The sequence below is a fragment of the Trachemys scripta genome, chromosome 1, assembly GCF_013100865.1.
Source record: "Trachemys scripta elegans isolate TJP31775 chromosome 1, CAS_Tse_1.0, whole genome shotgun sequence".
NCBI classification, from domain to species: Eukaryota; Metazoa; Chordata; order Testudines; family Emydidae; genus Trachemys; species Trachemys scripta.
The window spans coordinates 124,521,345-124,547,489 of NC_048298.1; the positions used below are offsets into that span (position 1 = coordinate 124,521,345).

Genomic DNA, 26,145 nt, shown 5'->3' on the forward strand with positions numbered 1-26,145 from the left:
TAGCAGTATTAACTGGCTATATTGCCCAATCTGTTTGATTATGGCATAAGCTTACATTACAACATATTACATTTAGGGTGACCAGATGCCCAATAAAATTGGGACTGTCCCGATATTTAGGTGTTTGTCCCGCATCTTGACCGATGTTTGGTCGGGACACAATTTGTCCTGATATTTCGCCCTCCTGTTTTGTTTTGTTTTTGTTCCACCGGCGGGACTCCGCCTTTTTTTTTTTTTCTTTCCCCTCTGCCAGCGGGACTCCGCTTCCCTCCCTCCCCCCACCTCTTGCCGGCAGGACCGCCCCCCCCAAAATGTGTCCCGATATTTTCTTCATCCCATCTGGTCACCTTAATTACAATACACATTTAACAAAAAACAAATAGAAATATACACTATAAGAAATGTGGCAGAGTTAACATTTCTTTTGGAACTTTAATGATGAGCAACACAGGAGAAAATGTAAATTTGTCTCTCTCCCCACCCCCACCTTTCTGATGTGTAAAGAGGGCCTGAAAGGTATGTCAAATGTTTCTCCAGCTTTGTTTTTTGCATTATAAATGAAGGTCTTGTGTACTGTAGCCGACTCTGTGGCAATTAAAGTCTAGTGACATTAATTAATTACAAGAGACAAAAGCTGAGTAATAGAACTGATTTTTATACTCGATCAAATAAGTGTCTAAAAATACTAAACTCCACAGCTTAGTGAACATTTGGGAGAAATTAGTGTTTCAGAATCAACCTCCACCTCTTCACCCTTCAGCTGAGGTGTCAAAGCGCTCAATACACATCTTGGAATGCCTCCAACAAGTCCTCCACCACCAGGGATAAATAGATTCTGTATTTCTGATTTTTTTTTTTAAAAAGGTTGAAAACAAACAAACATTCTTTGATTGTATAAAGGCTTGAGACATTTACTGCATTTTCATTTCCTAGTCTTACATCCTTCTCCCTCAGTGGAAGCTTGTCAATTCCCAGCAGCTCACATAAGCATCTCCATGCCCATGCCCAGGATGTGGTTACAACTTGACTAAATTCAAAACCAGTTCCCGCCCGCCAAGCCTAGCAAAATGCAATAGTCTTCAAACATGCCACATTATAAACTTCAGTAGTTCTTGCTGTAGCAGTGTTCCCCTCCCACCAGCCAAGGGAGTTTGCTCACTCTTGCCAAAATGATTCACCTTTGAGCAGAGGCATTTCAGCCCAAAAGGTGAGCTCTTAGAAAGTTAGTAGGGGATGATGGAAATGTGATCTTCATTACCAAAAAACCCCTTGAATGAGAGCTCAACAGAGTGCAGATCTGTTATTAAAACATGCTTGGTCACTATTAGGAAAGTTACCCATTGCTGACACGGGGTAATGCTAAACATGGTTTATAAGAAAACGTAGACGAGAAAAATCTGGTAAGACCCAAACCACTTCAGAAGCAATAGTTACAACACTGTTATGACTATGCTTGGCTCATCATTGTCAGCAGTGGGAAATTTTCCTAGCGTACAACTGGCCATAGAAAATGAAGATGACATAGTTAATGAGGAACTAACGAGTTCTTGTCGAGTGAGCACGTTCTACTGCACCACAGTGATGAAGAACATCTTTAAAGACGTTCACTCTACACAAGTCATGTGATGTCCCTGGCACAACGAAAATTACTGTCCATCCTGCATGACAGAAAAACATCAAAGCACCCCAAGACATTACTTCTGTCCTACAGCATTTGCTGGACAAATATCCACATGTGGAAAACGTAATACACTAAAGGCAAGGGTTTCAAGTGAATCTCAACCAAGCCTTTAAATTTATGCATGTAATCATTAGCAACTGAAACAACAAATTCTGGGACATGCCTTTTCCCAGACAGTCCATTGGTATGGTCTACCTCCAGCTTTCCTACCTACAGATCAAGTTGCACAGCAAATCTGCTATAGAGTTGGAAACAGAACCATGGCTGACAGTATTCTGCTCTAACCACTAGGTTGACATTGCTTGTGCAGCAGGAGGAACTCCTCCTTTTGAGACCTTATTCATTACACCAATTTAAAATAACAGACTTCTTATTCGTCTAGTTACTGATTTTAATCTAAAATATTGACATCGACATACAGTACTCCAAGAACACCACCCGGTCAAATCCACAGTAAACTCATTCACAGGTCTCTTGGAAATGATAGGGTAGGTAAGGGAAATAGCCACCTCAGTAAAGTCATCAGAGTTGAATGACTCATCATTCGGAGCGCTACAAAAATCGAAAAGCCGTAAGCCTACAATCAAGTTGTCAACTATATTAAACTAGAGTTGACAAATTTTTCTCTCAGTTGAACATATTTCTCAAGAGAAATCCTTTCTAGTCAGTATTTCCAAAGCTGATTGTTGCTGCACAAAGAAGAATCACACTATTCCACTCCCACATCCCCAATTCTGACCCCTCCTATGTGGGGCTACCCTAAGGTTTACATACTATGAACAAGTGAAAGTCAACAGTTGGATGAAAAAGAGTAATCGCCTAGTGTGCAGGACGTTCCTCCTGTCAACCTCCTTCAAGGAGCAAATTCTTTGGATGTAGCAGTTGGAAAGGTGCTCTATTAAAAATGAGAGATGACTATTAGACAATCTAATCCAGGATAGGAAACCCTTAAAAACATGTAAAATTAGGTCTGAATGCTGCAGTGAGCGATACAAACGGCTCTCTCCCTTATTTAAGATACAAAACATTTTTTTTCTTCTTCACTATAGTCTATTATATACTCTGGATAAATCTGATGCTTCTCAAAGACGACAAAAATGGAGGGAACCAGCACATTGTCCACACAGCAGTCGTAAAAGGTGAGCATATCAGCAGCTTTTTGTGGGGGACGAACGTAGGTTGGGTCTCCTCTAACAAAGTCTCCAACTAGAACTCGAGCCACAAACATGATGTTCCTTTTTGCAGGAGATTGACTATAACAGTGCGCATACTTAGCATCTCTGGCGAAGTAACTTCCTAGCAATGACAAAAAAGGGCACTGTAAGGATACTGGATGTGTATGGTGTACTTTATACATCAGGCACAAAAGAGTTAGCACACCACAATAATTAGGATGTATTTGACTCAAGTTTCAATAAGTGAACTTTCTGTTTAGTGGAGATTTCACACTAGACAGCTAAAGGATTTTGCCATACAACTCCCATTAATTTCAAGAGGAAGTAAAGAGCAGGCTGGATTAGGAAGGAGTGAGATAGAAAGGGAGAGTAAAGAAAAATAGCCTAGGAAGAGTAAGACATTAGATCAACAGGTATAGCACAAGGGGAAAAAATTAATGTTAAGAGTTGAAGAAAAGCCAGCATCATGGAGGGACAAGGAGGAGAGACCTCGTCTCCATCTGACAGAGAATTACCATCTTCTTCAACTCCCCCCCTGCTGAGGTGAAGGAGGTAATGGACTGGCAAGTTTCCCTGCACTTCCTAGGAATCAAAACATGCCCCTCTCCATCCCCCAATATAACAATTCTTTTTCAGCCCCCAAATTAATTCTCTCAACCCCATATCAAATTCTCCACCCACGCAAACCAATTCCTTTCCAGCCTGAAGGAACACTGGAGCTTCCCTCCCATTGCTTCCCCCATGCACAAAAAAACAAATCACTGCAGCTTATAAAGACCAATTACCACTGTAACATCATCACTGGGTACTTTAAAGAAAGTCCGTGATCTCATATACGCAGTCACTTCCTCCTCACCTTTTCCATAGTTTGTTCCATGGACCCCACAGATTCTCCAGTCAAAATTGTGATTGCAGATGGCTTCCAAATGGGAACTGTTGGTTCCATGGAACAGAAGCTTCTCATCTACATCTTTCCCTCCATTTTTCTTCTTCATCTGCTCTTTTTGCCTGATGTGAAAAATATAATTAAAGACACACTATAACATGGATGAGATTTCCAGCCACCTTCTGTATTCCACTGGCAGTCAAATTAGAGTTGCTAGTCTGGGAACGGCAGTGAAAATTACTTGGAAGATGGAAAAAAGAGACAGTAATTTTAAAAGTGTGAACATTTATGTTGTCAAAGCCTCATCTGGATTTTCAGAAATCATTTTACTGTGCAAGTCAGCAACATTGTATCCTGCAGAAAGGGCTCAAAGTTAAGGGGAACAGAGAGACTGGGTTCTTGCCTCCCTACATTTGATAAAAATCTAAAGGGAACGTGGAAAAGGCTACAAGGCAAATGGATTAAGATTAGTTTTGAGGTTGTGTTAAATGCTGTCTGTTATTTTCAAGGTCTGTTCTGTTAAAACAAACCATTTCTAGCAAACTCTTTTTTGCTGCTTAGCAATTGTTGTTATTGCTTGGTTAGACTATTCGCTCCATCATTGCCAAACCCAAACTGTTTTTGAGGGGGAAATGTTCTCTGTCTATCTAGGTAAGGTCTTATATGCTCTCCCCACCCCTAATTGCCACTGCATCAAAGCACTCTTATTAAACGTTTCTGCTGCTGTTCTTAATTGGCCAACTATGCTGTAGATATTTAAAATCCAAAAGGAACTAGAGCACATCAGTAACAAATAACCCAAGCCTCGAGGACTGTAGTTCAATGTAGTTTGGCTGTTTTACACCAGAAGCCCCTAATATGCCTTCAGGAACCTCGCCCCGAGAGGAGTGTGACACATTTGTAAAATACCCATTAAAGAGACACTCTAGATCCACTGCAGCAGACTTATTAAGGGATACAGTCTCCTTTTGAACCTGTGCAAACAGTGAAGACTCCGCTATCGGGGCAATTCAATATTCAGTAAACACAGATGTACTTGCATCCCAATTGTGCGTGCCAGTCCCATCTGTTAATTTTCATGGAGTAGCTACTCCATGCAGAGTCGGCAGCTTTGCCTAGAGCCTCCTTTTCCAGGAGGGGACGCTAAAGCTCGGCAGCAATAGCACCTCAAAAATGAATAGCTAATTAGCCCCAGAAAGGACTGAGGGATATTTCTGAGAGTTCCTTTAAGGAACGGAGCTAAAGTAAGCTTCAGCACCACACTGGGTAACCTCCAGAGTTAATGTCAGTCACCAGCTTGTATGTCCAGGAGACAGCCTCGGAAGTTATGAGACTCACTCCGCTTGTTATTGCCGCAACTAATGTAATGTAATAAAATAGATACAAACCACTGAAAGACTTGCCAAAGGGAGGGGTTCTGAATCCTCCTGATTCTCTGGATAACATAATTGTTCATTGTCCTTTTAAACAGGGTCTCGATTTCAGTGTATTCAGAGGATGGATTAGTGATCGCCACTGCCTACAAAATACCAAACCACAGCCAAAGGTTACAGAAAGTTTCAACTGGGTGTAAGGGGTGACCACGCTTTCCTAGGCAGAGCCAGGGAGACCAAAGGTAGATCTTTTGAGCCTATGTAGTGCTTGAAATCCTATCCACTCACAGAAGAGGAACAGTCCAGATAGTTGCTATGTGACCTCCCCCATTCTGTGCTGTGCAGCATACCTCTCTCTTTGGGAAGGAACCTCTCAGACGGAGGAGAGATGAATTCAAGTGTTTGTATATGTTCCATACTTCATCTGTTGAGATGGTGACCTGTCAACTATAAACTAGGCTGAGACTACCGACTCCTGTAACACAGGGCTACCACACAGACATGAGTTGGTAACAATTTTTCAGTCACTGCTGCCTAGGGCAAACATGAAATCAAAACTTGAAGTGAAAGACCCCAGTTCCAATGTGTCAACGGTGCATCTTAAAAACGGAGCAGTGGCTGCTCTGGGAGGCATGGTGAAAGCAGCAGCTTTGTCAGCTCTATCATAATCAGAAATGAAAATTCAAGCATGTCAGTGATTTTGTAAGTTAAATCTGATTGTGTTACATCTAAATCCTATCTGTATACAGTTTACTTTTGTTTACTAGATATTTATATATTGGACAACCTCTGAATGGACAAAACTTTTAAATCAGTTAATGGGATTTTAGAATGATCCAAGCTGCAGTGGCTAGAATTATTTTTTAGATTAAAAAGCCTACCAGTGTGAAAATTGCAACTCAATTTTCTTTTATGCAAAAAACACTTTACAAAGCCATATATAACTTCACAATATAACTCATCAAGATCACGCAAAACACACTTAACGAATTAGAACTTCCCCTAGGCTGAGCCCGGCGTATTCCACAACGCAGTAGATCCATATTTTGTGACAAGAGAACTGCTGGACTGTGCAGCAATGTGAATCATGTCACTGTATTCTGGCACCATGCAACCACAATTATTCATTTTGTGCATGTATGAGAATAAAAGCATTTTTGTGGTCATCCAGACTAACAGCATCTTCCATACTGCTTATTCCATGAAGGAATTCCCACCCCTTCCTTAGCCTCAGTATTACCCAGAAAGCCTCTTTCGCCCTCCATCATGCTACCATCCCAGGCTTTCCTGGCAGCTCCCCTATCCATGCACCACTCGCTGCTTTGGGTGGTTCACTTGCCCAGTGCTCTCTGCCTTAGAAGTAAGAGAATGGAACTCTCAGTTGCGTCTGGACAACAGAGACCAGAGATACCTGGGAGAAAAACAGCTAAAGCACCTGGAGTGGGGTTTGCACAGCCTCGACCTGAGCAACAGAGCTGCTACAAGTTCCCCGTTTCCTGGGCACACCTGGCTGGAGGTGGGGAGGGGTGGCCTGAGCCAAACTGGCCCTGAATAACACTGGTACAACTGGGCCGAGGAGCTCCTGGCACTGCCTACAAGCTCTCCCCCCCCCCCCCCCGCCTCCTTCCCTCTCTCACCCAAACACGTGCCACTTGCCAGGAAGCAGTGTGAGTGCTGTCAGGAAAGTGTTATGATCTTGCAGAACATATCGGAGTGGCAAATCCTAACTTGCCCATATCCAGCAAAAACAAATACATTGATTGCCAAGCAGCAGAGACACTGGTTCTCCTTTGTCTGGATTTTATAGAATCATTCCCATTGCACTGGAGTGGTTAAAGCAAAAATAAAACTAAATTTCAGGCTGGCAGAATGCCACCACATCTAAAATTATAGGCTGGCATGTTCTGTGGTATCACAACAGCTTTGCACTTATAAGTATTACTATCCCCATATTAGAGATGGGAGTAACTGAGGCAGAAAGGTTAAGCAACTTGTCCAAAGTCACAATATCAGTGGCAGAACTAGATCTTCTGACTCCCAGCAGCCCTTTCATCTCGTAGCACAGCGACTTCTCTCAGACCTAACAGACACAGAATGGAGACTGGCCTCTGACATGGAGAAGAGAGAGACCAAAGACCTCTTGATGCCAACTGGCAGAGGACACAGGAGTAGATAAGCTTACAGGGATCCCCTAGGTTCACCAAAAGGTATCATGTTATGTTATATTCTTCATGCTTTGCAGTTAAAGGCCAAGGTAACCTGCATTGGAGACAGATTTCTCCAGACAGGAGATGGGAGATATCTCTCTCCCTGGTTGACCACTGTGTATTGTGCATCTTACAGTGGAAGTCTATTTGCATACAGAGCCAAATGCTAAGAAACAGATTACAAGTGCTGCAAGAAAAAAGCAAAGACAGCAGGGATTATCCAGTTTATAAGTAAAGACAATGAACTTTTGGGAATATAACTGAGGGCACGGATGTATACCTGGCATCCTTCAATCTGGAAAGACAAGCTGCCAGTGGGCTTGATCTTATAAAATGAAGATCTGAACCGTCCTGGTTGAAAATGCTATGAAAAGGATTTGGGCTAAGCTATGCTGTAGGAGACAGGGAGTTAAGTTTAGGCTTTAGTGAGCATGTTATGATTTTGTTTTATATGTAATCATTTCCATTATTCTTTCTTATTATCATTTGAATCTCTGTTATTTGATCATAAACTTATTCTTGTTTCCACTATAAATATCTCTGCTCATCACACAGCAGTCAGAGTGATGATCCTAAGTTAAAACTTGTCAGATGTCTGTCCTGTTCCTTTAAAATCTGAGAGTTCAGTGGGTCAGGGCCTGGGCACTTAGGAGAGGGGTGCTTGGAGGACTCAAGAAATTAGTGTGTGCTTATCACTAACCTGTACAGAGAGGCCTGGAAGGCCTCATGTTGCCAGAGGCTGGTGGATTCAAGGACCTGATCCACAGCAGGCCTGGACAAGGCTGCCTCATGCTAAGGGCAGGTGGTATTAAGGTGCCTCGCAACCCTGGGAAGCGCCACAAAGCGCCCGGACCCTAACATACATTTCCAGATTTACCATTTCTATGTTAAAAGTATAGCGTGCTAGAATATAGACTACAAATTGTTGGGATATGTAAGGGTTAAGTAGCGACCTGGGAAACCGCTGGTGTGCAGACATGGAATTAGGGAGTAGAGGCCCGAGCAGACACCGCTTCTCTGCTTGATAGATAAAGTGCTACCCCTCTCCCTTCCCTTTGCCTTGTTATGGATTGATAAGCGTTGCAGCTGCAGAAGGAATGTGGGGATCTGAAGGATAATCTTTGTGCAAAGCAGTGTTCTCTCCCCTCCTCCCTTTCTTTCCCAGCTAGAGCTGGGGTTATGGCCCCTTCTTCCCTTCCATGAAAACTGCTAATCAAGGGAATTTGTGGCTGCAATTACTGCAAAGAAATGTATCTTCAAGGTAAAATTATTTGTAAAACATGCTAATGCTGTAAACAGTAATCAGGAGCAGGATAATTATATTCAGTAGATAGCTATTACTATTCATTGTATGGGCGTTTATATTACTCAATAAGGGTTTTGGGGGTATTGTAGTAAATGTAAATATTTACATACTAACAAATAAAAAAAAAGTGTGCTGTAACTAATTCAGGGCTTACTCGACAATTGGGTCGAAGGGAACAAGTACTGCAATAAAGAAGCCCGTCTACTCAATCCCCCTCCAGGTCAGCCTGCTTATTCTCCAATACAATTATATTATATTCATACATTTTAAGACAACATCACAATTCATTTTTTGCCATTTCTCTCTCTTCAGCTACCAATTCCATTTTTCTGCCATTACACAAAGTAAAAAAAAAAATGGAGGGGGATTCACAAAATCTGATTTATTAATCCTAAAAAGCTATCAATATCTAACAATATAGATCAAGGGTGGGCAAACTATGGCCTGGGGGCTGGATCTGGCCTGTCAGAGATTTGGATCTGGCCCACGGGATTGCGACCCCCATGGCGCCGCAGGCCCCGCGCTGATCCCGGAAGTGGCCGGCACCACGTCCTGTGGTGCAGGGGCAGAGGGCTCTATGCACTACCTTCACCTGCAGGCACCGCCTCCCACAGCTACCACTGGCTGGGAACGGGGAATTGCGGCCAATGGGAGTTTCAGGGGAGGTACCCGCAGGCGAGAACAGTGCACAGAGCCCTCTGCCCCCCTCCCCCAGGGGCCGCAGGGACGTGGTGCTGCCCGCTTCCGGGAGCGGTGCGGGGCCAGGACAGGCTGGGAGCCCATCTTGGCCCCACTGCGCATCGCTGCCACACTGGAGCCGCACAAGGTAAGCAGCGCCGGGCCAGAGCCCGCACCCCAACCCCCTGCCCTGAGCCCCCTGCCGCACCCCTCCTGCACCTCAACTCCCTGCCCTCGGCCCCCCTGCCACACTCCATACCCCTTTCTGCCCCCCAACCCCTGCCCTTAGCCCCCTTGTACACCTCGCACACCTCCTGCGCCCCAACCCCTTGCCCTGACCCTTCTTGCACACCGCACCCCCTCCCATACCCTGCACTCTCTCCCCGAACCCTACATTCATGGCCCTGCATGCAATTTCCCCACCCAGATGTAGCCCTCGGGCCAAAAAGTTTGCCCACCCCGATATAGATTATAGACATATAAACTTTTACTTTGCATAGGATTTTTCATGTCTCAAAATGCTTTACAGAATAAATACTGCAATCTCCAATATTATGTGGGAAGGAGGAAGAAAATAGAAGACCTTATACTAAACAGGGAAGACTTTAACAAAAAAAAAATAATAATAATTAAAAAAAGCATCCTTTCCAGTGTAGCAAGATTTTCCACAATAGTTTGCAAGGCCAATGTCTGAAGTGTAGGAAATTCATCAAGGCTGAGGTGTCAGATGTTGTGAAGGCCACCACAGAGGCATGCAGAATCCCAGCCAATCATTAAACAGTGAAAGCAGAGGATTACTACTGTGAAAGAAAAGCCTTATGGTCAGAGAGGTAATGATCAATCTCAGATCAATTATGCTTCTACCTGGCCTGCACTTTAAGATGGAAGATGTTAAATAACTGCAAAGTATTATCAATTCTTAAAGTGTCAACTGAGACAAGGTACTTGACTGAAACGCAAGCTGGATTCTTTTTCTTTAATAGAGATATCCCATCTCCTAGAACTGGAAGGGACCTTGAAAGGTCATCAAGTCCAGCCCCCTGCCTTCACTAGCAGGACCAAGTACTTTACCCCAGATCCCCAAGTGGCCCCCTCAAGGACTGAACTCACAACCCTGGGTTTAGCAGGCCAATGCTCAAACCACTGAGCTATCCCTCCCCCCTTAATCCCTCACATCCATCACAACCACTGAGCTATCCCTCCCTCCCCTTTAATCTCTCACATCACTAACCACCAGTAATAACATGTTTCTGTCAGTCAAATTCTGTGTGCCTGTGCAACCCCATTGTCTCCAGTGAGCTTAGCACAGGTGTACCTGATTGGACTTTAGGCTGGGATTTGAAAGGGAAAAGTAATTAGGCTCCCAAATCCCATTGGAGTTTAAAGGGAATTTGGCACTTAACTACCTTAGGCTGCTTTGAAAATCCCAGCCTTTGTTAACAATTCCGTTGATAACACACAAGGAGGAATTTCCTAATTCCCCCTCGGCTGCAGTGGCAGGGATAACAGGAGCAAAGACTTATTTTTTGTCACTGATGTCAACTTTACTGCAGGCCCAGATTCTGATTCCCTTACTTGTGTAGAGTAGCACATTACTCCACAAGTTATTCATGGTAAACGAAACCATCCAACATGAATAAGAGGATCCGAATCTGGTCCATACAGCCTAAGGGACAGTTGGCATAGAACTGGCATAGTCTGCTCTTAAGTCACTCCCCACTACAGCCTGGGAATATGGGGTGAAGAACTGCAAAGAGTGTGAACATCTGGAAAGCTCTGCTCTCTGGCTATCACCAGCTGGCAGAGTGCCCCAAAACTGCTTTTAGCGCCATGGAGCTCGGGCTACAATAAAAACAGTCTGAGAATCAGGAATCCATAACCAGCTCCTGGATGCCTCCCACTTATTCTGTGCCCAAGTGACTTGGCCAATTTCACATAGGACATCTGTGGCAGAGCTGGTAGCGGAGCCTGCACTTAAACCTCCTCTAAAGGAGGAGCTACAAAACCACGGTGTATCCAAGTGCTTGACTCTCGGTCTGTTCCTTAGCTACATAACTATTAGCTAGATGATTCCAGTATTTCTTTTGATCCATCTGTTGAAGCAACATGCAAATACCATCAAAACTGTTGGTAAAAACTCCTAGATGTCCAACAGCTCTGCTCTTACTTGTTAGCTTCATTTCTGTGTGTATATATTATATGTTTAATACTGTATTTGTTTGAATAGATATGAAAACAGAGGGGCAACTTGACCTAGTAATGACCATACCGTCATCATATGATGGTTCTTTGGTGGCCTATGTGGCAAGAGTTGGTAATCTCAGTCCAGTTCCTATTGAATAGATGTGAACTTCAGGGTACATCTACACTACAATTAAAAACCCATGTTTAACTGCAGTGCAGATGTTCAGGCTCTGGGACCCTCCCACCTCACAGGCTCCTAGATCCCAGGCTCCAGCCCAAGCCCAAACATCTACACTGCAATTAAACAGTCCCTTAGCCTGAGCCCCGTGAGCCCAAGTCAGATGGCACGAGCCAGCCATAGGGGTCTACCTGCCATGTAAACATACTGTTTGAAAACCCACCAACTCAACTAGCACCCATATTGGCAGTCTCAGGACACTTTAATACCTTTTTAAAAATCTGGCCCAGTCACCTAGAGCAGTGGTCTCCAAACTTTTTTGATCGTGCACCCCTATCATTAAAAAAATTTTGAGCACGTACCCCCTGCTGTGCCGGCTCTACCATTTTTGCCAAAGAAAAAAAAAAAAAGCGCTCCTCCTGCCGTGCACCCCCAAGGATCCTCTTGCACACCCCACTTTGGAGACCACTGACCTAGAGATGCAGATGAAATCAATGAGAGTACAGTGCCTAGTGGAGTTTTCAGAGGTGCCTAGACACCAACCTGCAACCTAAGTATCTTTTAAAATCTGGCCCTTTGTAACTATATTCCCAAATGGCAAATGTTTCACTAGATATGGACATTTTATCATGTTCCTTTGGGCTCAGTGCCTTTCCATCAAAAGAACCTGTATAGGAACAACCCAATCTCACTGGAGCAAAAAGGAGAAAACACAGGTACCTTGTACCCCACGTCAGGCAGTGCTGATTTGTCCCAGTTTCTAGGATAGTTTTGATCTGGAGGATCAGTCACTCTTTGGCTGTTTGCAAACAAAAAGAAAATCAGGAATGAGTCTATGGTACTTCCACTCCTGTCATGAACCTTCTCCCAGACTGACAGGGTCCCCTTGGAATAAGTCTATTTTGGTCACTTCCCCTGTAAGAATTTGACAACACAGATTTAATCTTGCTACTTACTGCAGATTGCCAATTAAATATCATCATGTAACTAGGTTCCCAATAGGAATTAGTCCCCTGTTTCTGGTGGGCATCATTTCTTAGGCCTGATCTATACTAGTGATGAAAGTCGATCTAAGTTACGCTACTTAAGCTATGCAAGTAATATAGCTTACATCGACTTAAAGCGGTGTCTACACCATGCTATGTAGATGGGAGCTTCCGCCTCTCATTGAGGTGGATTAATTAAGTCGATAGGAGAGCGCTCTCCCGTTGACGTATCGTGTCTTCACCAGACCCGCTAAATTGACGTCACTGCATCAATTGCAGTGACACCGACTTAGCGTGTAGTGTAGACGAGGCCTTGGTCTCTTACTATGCTTTTGTAAAAGACAAGTTCCACCTCATCAATACTCCCATCTCCTCTTACACCATATGCCACAGGAACAGACAGATTCTTGCTCATGCAGCAGAGAACTGCAGTGTTGCACACTGATTGTGGCACTGCTGCAACTATCTGTAAACCAGCAGCGTGTTATATGATTCCACCACAGCATGCAGTATATTGAGGTGAACAAGAACAGTTGCATTGCAGTACAACCAACCGTTATGGCAATCAGCGAACCAGAATTATCTATGAGAATCAAGAAACTTCCCCATATGCAGCCACCATTCCATACGGAATGCGTCAGTATATAATGCCTGCATCTGTAACTTTCACTCTATGCATCCGAAGAAGTGAGGTTTTTACTCACGAAAGCTTATACCCAAATAAATCTGTTAGTCTTTAAGGTGCCACCAGACTCCTTGTTGTTTTTGTAGATACAGACTAACACGGCTACCCCCTGATACTTCATTCCATACGGGGCATTTCGTTTTACAATGAAAAAAAAACAAACAAAAATGAATGCATCGTTGAGTACCCTTTCCTCATTTTTTTCACATCTTCCGAGGACACGAACTTTGGTCGCCTGCGGACTTCTCTTTGAGTTTGATAGCGGACATTTTTCTGGACCATTTCTTGAAAGAAAAAAAAAAATTTATGTATTTTTCTCACACACACACACACACACACACACCCACCCACCCACCCACCCAAAGAGGAAAAACAATCATTTGTTGATGGAATGTGGCAGTTGAACTTTTTGTCTGTTTAGCAACCACTATCTCTGCAGCCCTACTACTTTGTTTCAATCTTCTCTGTCCCTTCCCTAGGACTCTTACTTGAGCTTACCTATCTTTCCAGAAATCACTTGCTCCTTCCATCTCACTTACGCTCTTTCTTCATAGCATGGAAAATGTTCAAATCTACCAGACAATTCGTGGCTTTACTATGTATTTAAATAAGGGCTCACTCCCTCATCTCCTGTCTTCTGCTCCCATTTAAGGCTGCAGTGAAGTCAACAACTCTATAGTGGAGCGCTGAAAGAGGTGGACAGACTTTGTGCACCCTCTGTAATCCTTCTGCAAAATGGGCATTATAATAATAAGCCACAGGAATGTTGTGAGAATTCAGAAATAACTAAACCATGGAAATCCCCAGACAGAACTACAGATGTGTGATGGGTTACAAGTATTCCCATCGTAGACTTGTCAGAAGCTCAGAATTAAGGCTGCAGGATCTGGCAGAAGCAAAAGCTGCACGTGATGCTCTCAGGCAAACAGAGCCATCTTAAACAAAATCATAAGTAATAATCATAGCAAAAAAACCAACCACCGGCTGGTCAAGTATCATTTCGTTTTTGGTTAGATGAGGCCTTCCACAGGTTTACTCTAAAGGGAAAAGCTGTCTTTAAAATCTCTTCCCCTCCCCCCCACCGCCTCATGCACCTAACCCTGCCCTCTTTGTCTAATTTGTTCCTTGTTCTGTCATTAATTTGCCCACATACTTATTTACACCTTCTCCCCTTACAACATTCCACCCGGCATATGTGGACTATTTTCCCTTCGCCGTAAAACTATCCAGCTAGCCCTATTTGCAGCAGTCTCTCTCTGTACACTTCTCCCAGAAAAGTACTGCAACGTAGCATATCAAAGCCACCAGACTAACTATAAACTATAATGCATTGTGTTCAATTGAAATGAGAGGGGAACAGTACCTTTAAAATTGATCTCGTATTGTTGGGCACCAGCCTGAAATTGTAGGAGGTCATTTGGATTTGCCAGAAATAAATTCTCCAAATCATCAGAAGCTAGCGCAGAAGCTCCCTGCAGTCCATCCTATAGAATGGAAATGTGGGGGGAAAATAATGGTTAAACCCTTCTGGAAGGACAAAAGATTGCACAATTGCCTTTTTCATTCATTGATAAACATGAGCCATGATTCTGACCTCTGCTAGTAAAAAAACTGTATTGCTTATATGTCATTAGTGGGCCTGGGCCTACACAGGTAAATAAAGTGACAGCTCCCTGGCCACATCTATATCAGGTATAACACAGGATTGAGAGTGGGAAAATATAGTGGGAGGAGTGGAGGTCAACTTTGGAAAACTAACTGAGGAAGTGACTTTGAAGGAAGCACACGGTCAGGAAGTTTGCTCCGGGCATAGAGGAAATTACAGAGTTGATTGTGGGAGAATGAGACTGAGGAAAAATAAATAACCGGATAGTGATAACTTAGCACTTACAGTGCTTACCGTTCATAGATCTCAAAAGTGCTGTAAAGAAAGGATGTCATCACCCTACTGCACCCCTCCAAAAAATCTATACAATGAAAAAACCCACCCGGAATAGTTCTGGACATGAGAAATGCCACACTCATCTCCATGAGGCATTATCTTTGAAATGTAATGATGCCACGTCCGATGTTAAACTGAACCATTTCACCATTGATCACTAGCGTCCCACAGACCCCAATTGCTTTCCGTGCCATCCGAAGTTCCAAAAGCCCCACCTGTCCTCTAACCTGCAGCTCCCATTGACTTCAATTGGAAATGTGCTCTGGAAGTGATATTGGGCCCCTACAAGCTACCTGGTGGAGTTCAAGCTGCTACTGGCTGGGAACAAGCAATGAGAACATTTCTATTCCTGTGCCAGGTTATAGCTGCTTGTGCAGAGATCTCTTTATGATAGATGGAGCTGGCTGGGATACCATAGTTTAGGTTGCTTGAACACTCCATTATAGACCCTTTTTTTTCCAGTTGCTTATAACTTTAACTGTTCGGGCTGAACTTTCCCATGCTAGGAGTCTAACGGAGGCTGAACTATTCAAGGTTTAGCAAAAACAGCTCAGCCATTCTGGAAAATTAGATTAGGATGGGGGGAAAAAAACATTTTGCCATTATTAATAAACTCTTAAAATCATTTTGTTGAGAAGCTCTACAGCCCTCATTCTTTGGGAGCAGAGACTTGACATTTGGCAGGGTGGGGGACTGCCCTGGATCAGAGAGGTTTGTCCTTGTGACAATCCACCTGAATTTGGCCAAGTTTATAAGCTTCTGAATACTGCCATTTTTACAAGCTCACATGCGCTGTAGAAGTTTGTAACGAGTTTGGCATCTAATTTCTTCAAACATTCTGTCTGAACAGAGCATGCTCCAACTGAGGACGACAGGGGCTCAAAGGGTTTTCCTGCAAACCTTCCTCCCAGATGTCAGGGTCAACTTTGGTGCCAGGCATTTGAACGAGAGCAACTTTCTCCTGCACTCTGAATGCTCCACTGCTGGTGCCCAGGTAGGATGGAAGAAGAGGAAGCAGCCTGAATCACATGCAAAAGGGAAGCAGGAACAGGCTGTGAAGAGCAGAGTGGGCGGGGACAGGTGTGGGAAATATACTAGGGGATGGGCTGAGGGTGACAAGGCAAGAGAGTCTAAAATCACTAGGATACACTCCTTTCCACAATCTGGAACAGAACTCAGGACTCCCAAATCCCAATGTTCCTCTGCTGTCTAGAAAATGCACGTGTAATCTGTTGGTAAAGTAGATCTTTCATCGCCTTCTATAGGGAGGTCCATTTATAAGGCTAACAGCCTACTACTGCTGCCAATTGCTCCATTACTCAAGTGGTAGATGTCTGTGCTGGTCCAACCCTGTTGTAGTCTGTAATATGGGGGTGTGTTGGCATCCTCTTGTGGCAGGGGGAACTACACCCACTTGGCTCCCTCCCCCTTATGCTGCCAAACTCAACTCTGCATTTGTCAAGTCCTTATTAAGACCCAATCCCTCCTGGCCACGTCCTCAATAGTCTTTTCCCCCATTAGGATAATGGGACAGCAGAAGTTCCACGGCTCCAGTAGGGGCTAATCAGCCCTAGGTCTCCTGGGTTGGGGAATTTCTTCTCTAAAAATCCCTGGCCGAGGTAGGTAGCGGAACCTAAACCAGCTTACTCCACTGGGTTCCAGCTCAGGGACCTGGTTTGGAACAGCGAGAACCAATCCTTCTCAGTCCCATGCTGTTCTCTCAGCCACTTCCTACCTTTGTAATCTTGCCAGCCTCCTGCCCTGTTTATCGCTCTTTGGAGCATTGGTTTGTCTGGCAGCTTCTCACCAGTCTGCCGGAGGGATCATCTCTCTTGCAGCTGCCCCACCCACTTCCCCTGCAGCCCTTTTATCTAGCTGCTTTGGGGCTGCCAATCATCTCTGGCTAGGCAGGCAGGCAGTTGCTTCGTTAATCCTTTGGCTGATGAACCAGCATGAGGTGTAGAGACCCTATGACAGGCTCAATATGGTTTCATATGAGAAATTTTTCTTTTGTCAATTTGCCTTTTTTTTAAAAAATAGGAAATTACATACAGAGAACGTTAAGGTTACAAAGCCATATATTAAAATAAATTAGGAAATGCCAATATAAAGATCAGTGGACACTTGACAATTTTAGTTTTAAGCTTTCTGTCCCTCAGCTCCCCATCTGTAAAATGGGGATAATATCCCTTCAGCTCACAGGGGTCTTGTGAAGATTAATTCATTAATGTTATGAAGCATTCACATACTATAGTCATGAGAGCCACAGAAAATCCACAGAGAAAATTTAGAATTCTTTATTAAGTGCCAGGTTTGGACAGTGTACAGTAAATAAAACCTCACCCCACAGATTGAATAAAAATAATATAAATAAATATTGAATAACTACCCCTTCATTGACCACCATCCATCCTGAGCGCTCTCTGAGGCTGAAGTCCTATGGGAAAAAATAGTATGTGGTCATGTTGTTAAAGACTGTATCAGTTCATACATACAAGAGGGCCAAATTACGATTGTACATGCAACTTTCATTCTGGCCTCTTTTAATTTTGGAGTGCTTGACTTTGCAACCTTAACAATGTTCTCTTTACATAGTTTTCTTTTGTATAATACATAAAAAAGGGAAAAAGCATGCTACTGGAAGGGCATTCTTCATGAATGCCGCATAAATCTTGTATATGATTCCCCATCACTAAGTCTGCTAATGCTTAGATCTCTTAGCCTCTTGGATATGATGCAAGTCTCAGCTTTTCTCATGTTATTTTGGGAAAGAGTAGAGAAATTGGTACAAGATTTTATCAGATGCCTTTTTGAGGGAACATCTATAAAAGCTTATAGTGCTTGCTTTGCCAGAAATAAATACCCACCCACAGTCAATCTGGCTTTATTAATTACTAACTAAGCCATGGGACAGGACCCCTTGTTTTATAAATCAAAAGCAAATAAACAATATCTACAGGTTACTATATACCAGAGGAGACTGTATTTGTGACATCCCTCCAGAAGTGGCTAAGAGGGGATGGATGTTACAAGGTGCTCACCTGTTTCCCATATTCAATCCACTGGCCTAGATCATTTTTCCAATACCAAATCCATTTTGTTGTCATTATGAATTTGGAGGGTTTTGTAACCGATGATGGTGTGGAGAGGCGTCGAAGCAAAGCAGAAGAGGAGGTAATTGACCTGAAATTGATGTTCTGATCTGCTACGCTAGAGAGAGAAATTCAGAGAGTTACACCAGTGCTAACTGTTCATACTTATCCTCTTTGATCACCAGTTGAAAGGGCTTCCAAATTTCTACATTATAGGTGGAACTAGTAGCACTGCCTCTAGTTAAGGTTGCTTAAGAAAGGCAAGCAGAAAATTGCCCCACACAGGCATGCTCTGATTCAGGAGCTTCAGATCCTTGTGACTAGACTCCCCGCAAAAAGAGCTAACACGGTCTATATCTCTAACACAGAGCATGCAAACTACGTGATGCTAGGGGCATCACTGTTGACTTTCTAGAAAGTCTGGGGCTACACCTAATTTATTGATACATGTTTTTTGTAATGAACCACAAATGCACATGATGCTAGTATTTGCTTGTGTCTGTATCCTCCTTGCCAGAAGAGTATAAATTGTGTAGCGTTGGAGTTCACCAGCAATAAAAACCTGCAGTTGATCAGCAGCAGTTGATCAGCATTCTTCTCATGCTGCAGTTATGGAGGGAATGGCCACATTTGAGGACTCTGTAGGCTGCATCTATCCCTCAAGCTGCACTTGGACATGTCAGATTTTAATCCTTGAGACGCTTTGGAATTTGACTTAAAATAAGCCTGGGCTGGCTCAGGCAAAGTGCCTCGAAGTGAGCTTTGCCTGACAAAGATGGATAAAAGCCTCCTGTTCCGGGCTGCCTGAGAACAGGCATTACAAAAACAGAACAGAAATCCTTTGCTCCTGGATAGGCTATGGCCAGAACTCTCAAGCAATCACATCTGGCCACTCCTGAGCTTCAGAGAGCACCAATGCTCCATGATCAGAGTGATGTGTCAGTCGAAAGTGGAGCTTGCAGAGAAGGAATGAATAGGATAGTGGGTGAATCTAGAGAACACTCCTATTGCGTCTTATATCTATGACTATCTTATCTATGAATAAGATCTACCATCCTTCACAATGGAGAACTTCATAAAAGATTCCTCCAGACAAGTTCCAAATAATGGTTGTATAGAGGACTGACAGCCATAAAAACAGTCTAGGACAGGGGTTCCCAAACTTGGTTCGCGGCTTGTTCAGGGTAAGCCCCTGGTGGGCCGCGAGACGCTTTGTTTACCTGAGTGGGCCACCACTTCCCACAGCTTCCATTGGCTGGGAACAGCAAACCACGGCCATTGGGAGCTGCGAGTGGCCATACCTGCGGACGCTCAGGTAAACAAAGCATCTCGTGGCCCGCCAGGGCACCCGGAACAAGCTGCAAACCAAGTTTGGGAACCCCTGGTCCAGGAGAAGCTTGGTAATAACTTCAATATGAACTCTATGTTATTAGACACCCAGTCTGTGCACCAAATGCTACATGTTTCATTAGCCTATATAATCTCAATAGCAAGGCAGAACTCCTCTACGGGTTATTCCACTTACCACAAGAACAGGTAAACATTTTCATGAAGCTATCTACTGTCTAACTTCTCTCTCTTTTCCTATGCACGCTCAGACAGTCTCTCTGTATATTCTCAGAGATCCTGTTCAGCAACCATTTATGTTACTGAGAAGTCTCTAGCAAAAGCTTAAGAGGTCAACACACAGCTTTCAGGAGAAAAGTCTTATCTATGGGCATCAAGCATTCATGCCCTAAATTCTCTTGAGGAAAAGAGTTAACCAGAAACTGAGAGATGGACTATCCTTGTGCTACCCCAAAGCTATGTAACTCCTTTACAGAGCTTAGCAAAGAGGTTTTAAGCATTATTATACCTGTCGTTTTTGGGGTCACAATAGGCCTTTTCGACTACCTCCATTCTGGGAAGATCAAGCCAATTGACTCCATCAAACCTCTGCCATCGATAAGGCAGATGATAATGAATCATCCTGCAGTCATCTGCAAAGAGAGCAAACATGCTAAGGAGCTCACATAACCTTAGAGCAGACTGATAGCAGGACACTGAAATGAACCAAGAGAGGAGCAGGAATAAGCAGCAAACCCTGCAATGCATTTTTATTATGATCTCTTTGGCCTTCTCCCCTTCCATTTGATTCTGCTTTCCATATACACTGGGGTAAATCAAAAGTTAGTCCACTGAACTCAGAGCTAGATTAGAGTAAAACTGAAGGAAGAGTTGAAACATGCCCTTTCTAACTAGCAAAGCAGTGTAAGCTCTTTGCACTATTGATTTTAAGTCTGAGTCCACACACCTTTCTTTGCTTAGATATTGCCCTGACAACTGACACTGGCATGTTGTTTATCACTGTGTCACGTAGGTCTGACTCCACATTTATCAGCTCAGCCCCAAACACGCAAGGGGAGTAAGCACAGTTTCTCTCACAAGGTTAAGCACGCAGGTTACAGCAGGGAAACCCTGGTGCTATTTTTGGTTTTGTTTCTCCCTCAGTTTCTTAAAAAGAGTTTCAGGACCAGAAAGGTGAACACACTGAAGGCTTGACTGTGCCTTTTAGGCATAGCTCAAAGCACAGGGCAGTATGAACTGCAACACCCAAAGGAAAGCACCAGCAAGAGCGCAGAGTACTAATTCATAAGCAGTCCGCTTGCTCGGCAGGCAAAAGTGTTGGGGCTGGATGGAGCCATAGGCCTCGCCTCTTCCCTGCTCTCTTTGGGCCACCATGTGCCCTCAGTGGAGTAAGGAAAGAGAAGTCCATATGCGTCCCTGAGTGCAGGACGGGCAATACTGCCACGTCCATTATGCAGCCAGAGCAGGAGTGGGGAAAGGTTTATTATTTGTATCACTGTAGTCTCTAGGACTCCCAGTCATGGACTAGGCCCCTTCTGTGGTAGGCGCTGTACAAACACAGAAGAAAAAGATGTTCCCTGCCCCCAAGAGCCATTATGCCCATCTCTTTATGCCCAGAATCTGAGCCCGAGCAAGGAGAACTCCCCATTCAGCTCTGTCTCCTCTGCATTTACATCAAACCACTAAATTCAATCTCACTCCTCAATCTCACAGAGGCAGCATGAAAGTCAAGTTCCTTCCTGTAGACAGCGTTTGCATTGGCCTTGAGACACTCCAGAGGGAGTCATGGCTAGTCGTTCTTGGACAGAGCTCATTTCTAGGACATGATGCTGTATGTTGGAAAGCTAAGAAGGGGTCAATCCTTTAAAGGCATAATATTTTAAAAACAAATGCTGGAATCCTATTACCAAGACATGGAGAGGGCTGTCTGACTAACTTTGCATACTAGACAAAGAGCCTTAGTAGAACCATCTTTCACATCTTTCCTGGAGTACGAGTCTGGCACAAACAAAAACATAAGTTCCCAGGCAACTTACTTCAGTATTATACAACTTTAATCAGCAACATCAGTAACAGAAGCAGCTTGACATAACTCAGCTGGTTCATATAAAAGGAACTAGGTGTTGTGCTACTTCAGGCCATATGGTAAAGGGCTTAATGGGAAATGAACATGGCTGTAATCAGACCCTGGTACTGGTCTGCAAGGACTTATGCTTCAAGTCTGACAACAGCATCTTTCTCCAATTTTTATCTTTTAAAAAAATTAACTCACCAAAAGTATTAGGTTTAGCAGCCCTGGAGACTGACTTACTCTAGCCACAGAAACATGCAAGCAATGACAGTGCAAGCTTCCCCCACCTAGGCCCACCAGCATGACTCACCCCTGATTGGGAGAGCCCACCTCTAAGACAGAGGGCGCATCAGTGTTTGTCTATTCAGCCTTTGGCTTTTCCTCTGAATCTCTTCACAACTGCGACAGCTTTTAGTCCATGTTTTAGACCAACTTACCTTGAAGGCATTAGATATGGGATGGAGAATCATTACCACCACCATTAAGCCAGTGATCCAGATATGAAAGTTTCCATATCCCATTACTAGTAGAGATATGAAGTCTGCACAGGGCAGTTCCTGTTGACATTCAATGGATAACACCATTAGTCAGACTTACCTTTATGTTTGCAGTACCTCCAGATATAGTACAGGCATATCTCATCACATTTTTTAATTCCACTGGTCCCAGAAACATTAATAGAAGGAACAGCTTTGACACCTGTGGGAAAGAACAGTCTAGATCACATCAAACGTATCTCCTCATGCCAAACAACAAAACACCCTGCAACAGAAAAAAATAGATGGTCTTGATTCTCGGTTCTGTCGGAGAGGCAGCAAGGAGCTGGTTGCAGCTTCCTGATTCAGAGCCTGGGCCTGGTGCAAGTAAGGGCTGCCCCACACAGCACTAACTGACACCACTGGCATTAATTTCAGGAACCTGGAAGGGAGGCTTAGTAGTACCCTGTTTCCCCGAAAATAAGACATCCTCCGAAAATAAGGCCTACTTACAGTTTTGCCTCTCGTTGTAATATAAGGCATCCCCCCGATAATAAGACCTCCCCGATAATAAGGCATCCACCGATAATAAGGCATTTTTCATTTCTGAAAAATAAGACATCCCCTGAAAATAAGACCTAGCGCATCTTTGGGAGCAAAAATTAATATAAGACACTGTCTTATTTTCGGGGAAACAGGGTAGTTACTATTTGTAGGAGAGAGAGAGAGCGTGCACGCATCTGGAACATGGGGCCTGGTGTAAGACCTGAGGCCTGAACCATAGTCAGCAAAGTCAGGCCATATATCAAAGCAGATGTTTACGAGTTCACTGTCCATTACGTGAACTTTGCAATAGTATGGCTAGTGTTGCTAAACCACAGGCACTCCTAAGTAGTACTAGACACTGGGTATTCATGCAAACACATTCCAGAAGGTTAGCACAGGCCTACCTCAACATAGAGTTACGGCATAAACACACTCCTTGAAGATGGGACAGGGACGCATCGAACTCTCCTAAAATAAGGATGATGGGATAATGGATGGAGATGTTTTGTTTGAACCAACAGGTACAAGGTGCAGGCTGGTAACGAATCACGTCAGAAGTTTAATACGTAACTTGTTTGTATCGTTGTCAGAGGTGTGTGTGTGTGTGTGTGTGTGTGTGTGTGTGTGTGTGTGTGTGTGTTCCTTATTCTGTCCCAGCCCTGCACGTAGTCGGTTTAGCCGACCTCAGCAGTACCACCCAGAGAGACCACAGGCTTGGTTCAGTGGCGAAGGCGCTAGGTCACGTTTATTGTCCATGAAGGACAGTCCTAGTTCTCTATAGGAGTTACAGGTACACGAACACACGTATGCCCATGACAATGGTACCAGGTCAGTCAGCAGCAGGAGTCTCAGCTGTCCCCTAGGTTGGACAAAGGTGCCCCTCCTATGATTTCTCTTTTATACATTGACACAAACAAATTACTTACGAATACCCAGTGTCTAGTACTTCTTAGGAGTGCCGGTGCTTTAGTATACCATTGCCAAGTACTGGACAGTGAACTCGTAAGCACCTGCTTTGATACATGGCCTGACTTTGCTGCCTGTTCAGGCTGCAAGTCTTGCACCAGGCTCTCTCTCTCTACTACATTATTCATATCCCAGAGTGGGCTTCAACACAACCTCTCAGCTAACAAAGATGTATAACTATATTTTATACTCTACTTGTTGGGGACAAGACATGGGGAGAACAGAGATCCACAACAGTAAACCACAATGTGAGATGATTTAACTGACATACTAACAAGCTGCCAAACCACCAACAGATGGGCTATAATGAAAATTAAAAATGAAGAAGTCTTCAGCCTCAAGGGTGAGGAAAAAAGGTGGGAAAGGAGAGCAGGACTCTGCAATAGCCTCTACTAGCTCCGCGTAGTTAACAGACCAAAAAGATAAAAAGTAGTTATCTTCGCTCCAATCACTTCTCAGCTCCAGGTGCCGCTCTAGCACTCCACCACCCCACCGTTACCCGCATCATAACACAAATGTAAAGCAGCCACTAGACTGGATCCTCCCTGGTTGACTTCAATGGAATCATACTGGTTTACATGAGCTCATGACTTGGCCTTAATGTTCAATGCAAATAAACTGTATTTTTCCCACCACCATCCTACTACTTATATAATCTATTATTAGTAATTGTTACAAATGAACACGCTCATTCCAGCTAGTGAACTGGAAATTCTATTACTAGCCCTCAGTAGAAGCTTCCTGTACAACAATCACTGGCCAGGGATCTATTATGTGTATAAAAAGATACTGATGCATATTGCCTAGAAGTGCTCTCCGATGCATGGTCTGTGATAGGGTCTAGCCACTGTCTGATCCATTCTTGTGAGGAGAACTATTGAAGGCAGAGGAGGGAGTGAATGTCAATACCCAGCCTACGCTCAAGAACTAAGGAAATGGAAATTCAGAAAAGATGGTTCAACATACAAACTAAGTGGCACGTATATAGTTTTACCTGGTGGGGTAGGCTCATGTGATGTAGAGGCTGGTGTAATGGAAGTAGGCTTAGGTTCAATTTCTTCTGGATTCCCAGCATTTGCTTTCTTTTTATCTCCACCTGGTGTAGGTCTATCGTGTAGGGGAGGCACTGAAAGCAGAAAAGAATGGTGAAATCCCACAGAGATGTAGGTCAAGAATAGCCTCCAACACATCCAAGGGAGGAGGAGGAAGCATCATTCATGCTACAATTTACACTTGTTTGTTAACACTTACTTCTCCTCCGGCTCACGTCCGTGCTGAACTCGATATGCTTGTGATCACAGATAACCTGGATGTTCTTTGCGACACAAATATTTAATCCTTCTGCTAGCAGCAACTTCAGCACATTGTTGTCCATAATCCTGTGGGATCTGTTGCACTTGGAAAACCTACACTCTCCTCGGAGGAAATGTCGGCAAACATGGAGTTTGTTGCAATTGTCTTGCTGGCTGCAAGTCCCATGCGGTCCTCTACCTTTGTTATAGAATTGGCATACCTGGGGAGGGAGGAAGGAGAAATGTCTAAGAGACTTTTTTTTCCCCTTCCAGTCATTAGGCTTTTCTTAACCCAACCTGCATATGGATTCTGTAATGGACAAGTTGGGAATAAAACAAAACCCATAATCAATTTGATTTTGTAACCTAGGCATATTTCTGGAGTCGAAGGTCACCGAGAACAGACATTTTAAAGAATTTTCATGGATTTCAAAGTCATGTGAGGTTTCCAGAGGGCATGTCAACCTTTCTAACAATGGCACTTTTGGCCACACCAAATTGTTTTTTATATGTTGTTTATTATTTGTGTTGCAGTAGGGCCTAGAAGCCCCAGTCACGGACCAGGCCCCCGTTTGTTAGATGCTGTGCAAACACAGAACAGAAGATGGCCCCTACCTCACTCAGCTTACAATATGTTGCATAAGAGTATCATTTCCTGAGGCAGGGTCTGTCTTTTTTTCTGTTTGTGCAGCACCTAGCAGAATGGAGTCCTGTGATCCATGACTAAGGCTCCTCAATGTTAGGCTAATTAAAAATATGAAATTCTAATCTGCAAAGGCCAAGTGTCCTTTCTGCTCAGAGGACTGCATTTTTAACAGGCTTGTTCTATGCTTTTTCTAGGTCTTTCTTAAGTTGGACTGAGAAGTAAATGATCCACACCTTACAAGTCATACACATATGATGTTGTCTCCCTACTTAACACAGAACGCTATTCGGTCTCTTACCAACATCTAGTATCAAGATCATTGGATGGGAAAAGTGCTAGAAAATGCCAAGTATGACTAGAGTATGTTCCTGTAAAGCAGCATTTCCCAAACTTGGAACGCCGCTTGTGTAGGGAAAGCCCCTGGCAGG

General features: G+C 43.7%; 1 protein-coding gene across 1 annotated transcript in view; it reads right to left on the reverse strand.

Moving 5' to 3' along the window:
- Positions 1-324: 324 nt before the first annotated feature.
- The window catches only part of LOC117884145 (protein mono-ADP-ribosyltransferase PARP12-like), a gene marked incomplete in the record, with an annotated part of 41,769 nt that continues 15,948 nt past the window's right edge, over positions 325-26,145 (reverse strand). The window contains 12 exon segments of the mRNA XM_034784300.1: positions 325-2,977; positions 3,713-3,864; positions 5,131-5,261; positions 12,389-12,467; positions 13,527-13,623; positions 14,703-14,823; positions 17,671-17,718; positions 18,323-18,491; positions 20,229-20,352; positions 22,389-22,490; positions 24,774-24,905; positions 25,031-25,292. Of these exon segments, the coding sequence (XP_034640191.1) occupies positions 2,694-2,977; positions 3,713-3,864; positions 5,131-5,261; positions 12,389-12,467; positions 13,527-13,623; positions 14,703-14,823; positions 17,671-17,718; positions 18,323-18,491; positions 20,229-20,352; positions 22,389-22,490; positions 24,774-24,905; positions 25,031-25,292 (1,701 nt within the window).